Source organism: Orycteropus afer, unplaced genomic scaffold (genome assembly GCF_000298275.1).
Source record: "Orycteropus afer afer isolate SDZICR_OR568_19922 unplaced genomic scaffold, OryAfe1.0 scaffold00291, whole genome shotgun sequence".
In the NCBI taxonomy this organism is placed as follows: domain Eukaryota; kingdom Metazoa; phylum Chordata; class Mammalia; order Tubulidentata; family Orycteropodidae; genus Orycteropus; species Orycteropus afer.
This window is the reverse complement of record NW_006921878.1, coordinates 3,988,128-3,991,545: the sequence shown is the minus strand read 5'-3', so window position 1 is coordinate 3,991,545 and position 3,418 is coordinate 3,988,128. Positions and strand designations below refer to the sequence as shown.

Here is a 3,418-nt window from a genome sequence, read left to right as displayed (position 1 = left end):
CAGAAGGCTGGAGGTTCAAACCCACCAGCCACTCCTTGGAAGGAAGGTTGGGCAATCTACTTCCGTAGTGATACTGCCTCAGAAACCCAGAGAGGGGTCACTATGAGTCGGGTCTGACTTTATGGCACATAAAAACAACAATACTGTTTTAATCTGTAACAGTGTAATAAGGAGGCCTGGAAGCACAACGGTTAAATGCTTGGCTGCTAACTGAAAGGTTGGTAGTTTGAACCCACTCACTGGCTCCACAGGAGAAAGACCTGGGAGTCTGGTCCCGTAAAGATTACAGCCTGGGAAACCATATGGGGCAGTTCTACTCTGTTACCTCAGGTCACTATGAGTCAGAATCGACTCAATAACACCCAACAACACTGTAATTCTAAGAAATGGCAGAATTTGCTAAGTAGCTGATTTAATCTAATAGCTAATTTAATTTCTGATAATCTTAGTGGAATAGGAGCAGTAACAAAATTACACTAAGTGTTTCACTGATTAAAATGAAAGGTGTTAGATAGGCAGCTTAGGGGACAGTGAGCTCACGTTTGTGGGAGAAGAACAATTGGGAAAGAAGGATGAGAATATTTGCACACCTTGAAGGATGTCATCAAGGTCACCGAAATGTACATGGAGAAACGGTTGAATTGTGTGTTCTGCTGTGTATATCTCAAAGGCCACAGCAGCGAAAAGTAAATTATATAAAAAAACGAAAGGGGAGATTGTGTTGTTGCTATTTGAAACAGCCCTCTCTCTGCTTCTGGCTATTGGCACCCCCTTTCCAGAACCCTGGCTGGGGTGATGTCACAGATGGGCGACCTCACTGCCGCCAGGGAAATGGGAATCTCCGTGGCACGGGGGAGGGCGGGTGCTTCTCTACCACCCCAACCCCCCATGTCTGTGGTGAAGTCGATTGAATTAGTCCTGCCCAAGGATGCCATCTACCTGGCCGGCTCCAGCCTAAAAGGGCAGGTGATTTTAATCCTCAACAGCACCCTGGTAGACCCCATAGTGAAGGTGGAGCTCGTGGGAAGAGGTTACGTGGAGTGGAATGAAGAAACTGGGGCGTCCCGCGATTATAGCAGAGATGTGATCTGCAACAACAAGGCAGACTACATGCATAAGACAAAGACATTTCCAGTAGAGGGTAAGGTCAAGGCCGGCAGCCATCCCTAGCCATAATGGGTCTGGAAGGTAAACACACCTGATAGTCAAGCAACAACACTCTTCACCAGAAAGATCAGCAACAGGCAAGGCCTGGTGGTTCCCCAGGAGGGAAGCCCTGTAGAACAATGACCATCAGATACATGACAATAACAAGACTAGCTTTCATCAGGAGCTGCCAGAACCCAGAACTCAAATGAGGATTCAAAGTAGTCCCCTTGGAAAAACCTATGCTTATTCCAGTGACTGCCTAGGGAGGCCTATATGAAATCTATCTTGTTATTTTACAGATAAATCTCCCACTGGGCAGTGAAGCTCTAACGAGGCAAAATTAGAGGCCCTGGGATCAGCAGAGAAAGAGGCTTGTAGCAGAAATGTGGGAGAACACCTGTCCAATCCCGCTAGGGTTAGGTCTCTCATTTGGATGGACACCAGGGAGTCTGGCCTCTGGGGAACCACGTCCTTTTCAAAATGTGTTCATGGGGAAGTTTCCAGATAGTCCTCCATCAAGCAGGACTGGCCAACACTTGGCTGAACAAGTTTAACTTTGTTGTTGTTGTATGTGCCGTCAAGTCGGACTCGACTCATAGCGACCCCTCTTTGGGTTTCTGAGGCCATATCACTACGGAAGTAGATTGCCCAACCTTCCTTCCGAGGAGTGGCTGGCTGGTAGGTTTGAACCGCCAGCCTTCTGGTTAGCAGTCAAGTGCTTTTAGCCACTATGCTACCAGAGCTCCTAGTTTAACTTTAGACTTCTTAATTTTACACCAGGTGGTCAGGGAAGGCCTCAACAACCCTGCACAGAGCTGAGTGATGAGAGAGGAATCAGCCACACAGACATCTGGGGACAAATGTCAACACATGGGAACCATGACACTCAATAATTGTGTCACCTCTTTATGTCCCAGTTAACCCATTTTGTACAATGGGACCAGAAAGTGGTCCTACCTCATAGATTATTCGGATGGCTTCATGGTTTAATGTCGCTTAAAGGGCTTAAAACAGTGCCAAGCACACAGTAAGTGCCAGTTGTTCTAATTTTTACAAAAATACCACCCCCGGCGTTCAGTACCATCCTTTCATATTTCTAAGTGATTAAATTCTCTTTCAAAAGCATCAGCCTGAATCTCGCAATGGAGTTTATCAAAACAAACAAACGTCTACTGAGCATCTACTGTGTGTGTATCAATAGTATGTGGGATGCAGCAGTGAACAAAACTGATGTCTTTGAGATTGCTGTCTGGTGGGGGGACTCAGACAACAGGCTATGATCAAATAAGAGACTTTCAGAGACGTGCAGGGAAGGGATAGAGCAGCGAGCTCACAGGAATGGAGGTAGTGTCAGATGGTGCTCCCCAGGCCTCAGCCATTACTCTGTCGAGCAACAATTATTAAGCAGCTACTATATACCATGCAAGGAGGCCTGGTAGCGTAGTGGTTCAAGCGTTCAGCTGCTAACCAAAAAGTTGGCCGTTTTAACCCACTGGCTGCTCCACTGGAGAAAGATGAGGCAGTTGGCTTCCGTAAACATCACAGCTTTAGAAACCCCATCGGGCACGGCACTTCTCTGTCCTCTGGGGGGCGTTGAGTCGGAATCAGCTCAAAGGCAGGGGGTGGATTATATACCGCACACTGAAGGTCAAGCTCCATGAGGGCAGGGAGTTTTTGTTTTTGTTTTTTTAATTTTTATTGTAATTTGGGTGAAAGTTTATAGAGCAAATTCATTTTCCACACAGCAGTTCATACACATTTTGCTTCATGACATTGACTGCAATTCCTCACAATGTAACAGCTCTCTTCCCACTTCCTCCCCATAGTCACCTCTTTCCTGTGTCCTTCCTAGGCATTCCTGCCCCCTGAGCTAGCTCCTTGTGCAAACACTGCCATTCTATTCTCCCAGCACTGATCACTCTAACAGAGTGTATCCACCTGATGTAAATGTTCACCCCATACGCCTGTCTATTGTTTGGCTGGAGTCTCAGGTCTCAGCAGGCTCTATCAGACCAGCAAACCTGGTCTTTTTTTTTAATGATTTTGGAGGGCAGGGGGTTTTGTCTGCCTTGCTTACTGTTGTAAATAAACACAGCCTGAAATTTTACCTGGCACACAAAAAAACCAAACCAAACTCACTACCATCAAGTTGATTCCTACTCACAGTGACCCCCTTCGGGTTTCTGAGGCAGCATGTGTGTGTTGTTGTTGTTGTTATGTGCCGTCGAGTCAGCCCTGACTCATAGCGACCCCTCCTTGGGTTTCCGAG

General features: G+C 46.7%; 1 protein-coding gene across 1 annotated transcript in view; it reads left to right on the top strand.

Annotated features, from left to right (window-relative positions):
• The first annotated feature begins 888 nt into the window (after window positions 1–888).
• The window catches only part of ARRDC5 (arrestin domain containing 5), a 32,632-nt gene continuing 30,102 nt past the window's right edge, over window positions 889–3,418 (top strand). Inside the window, exon 1 of the mRNA XM_007951107.1 lies at window positions 889–1,169. Coding sequence (XP_007949298.1) covers window positions 889–1,169 — 281 coding nt within the window. The remainder of the gene's footprint in view (window positions 1,170–3,418) is intronic.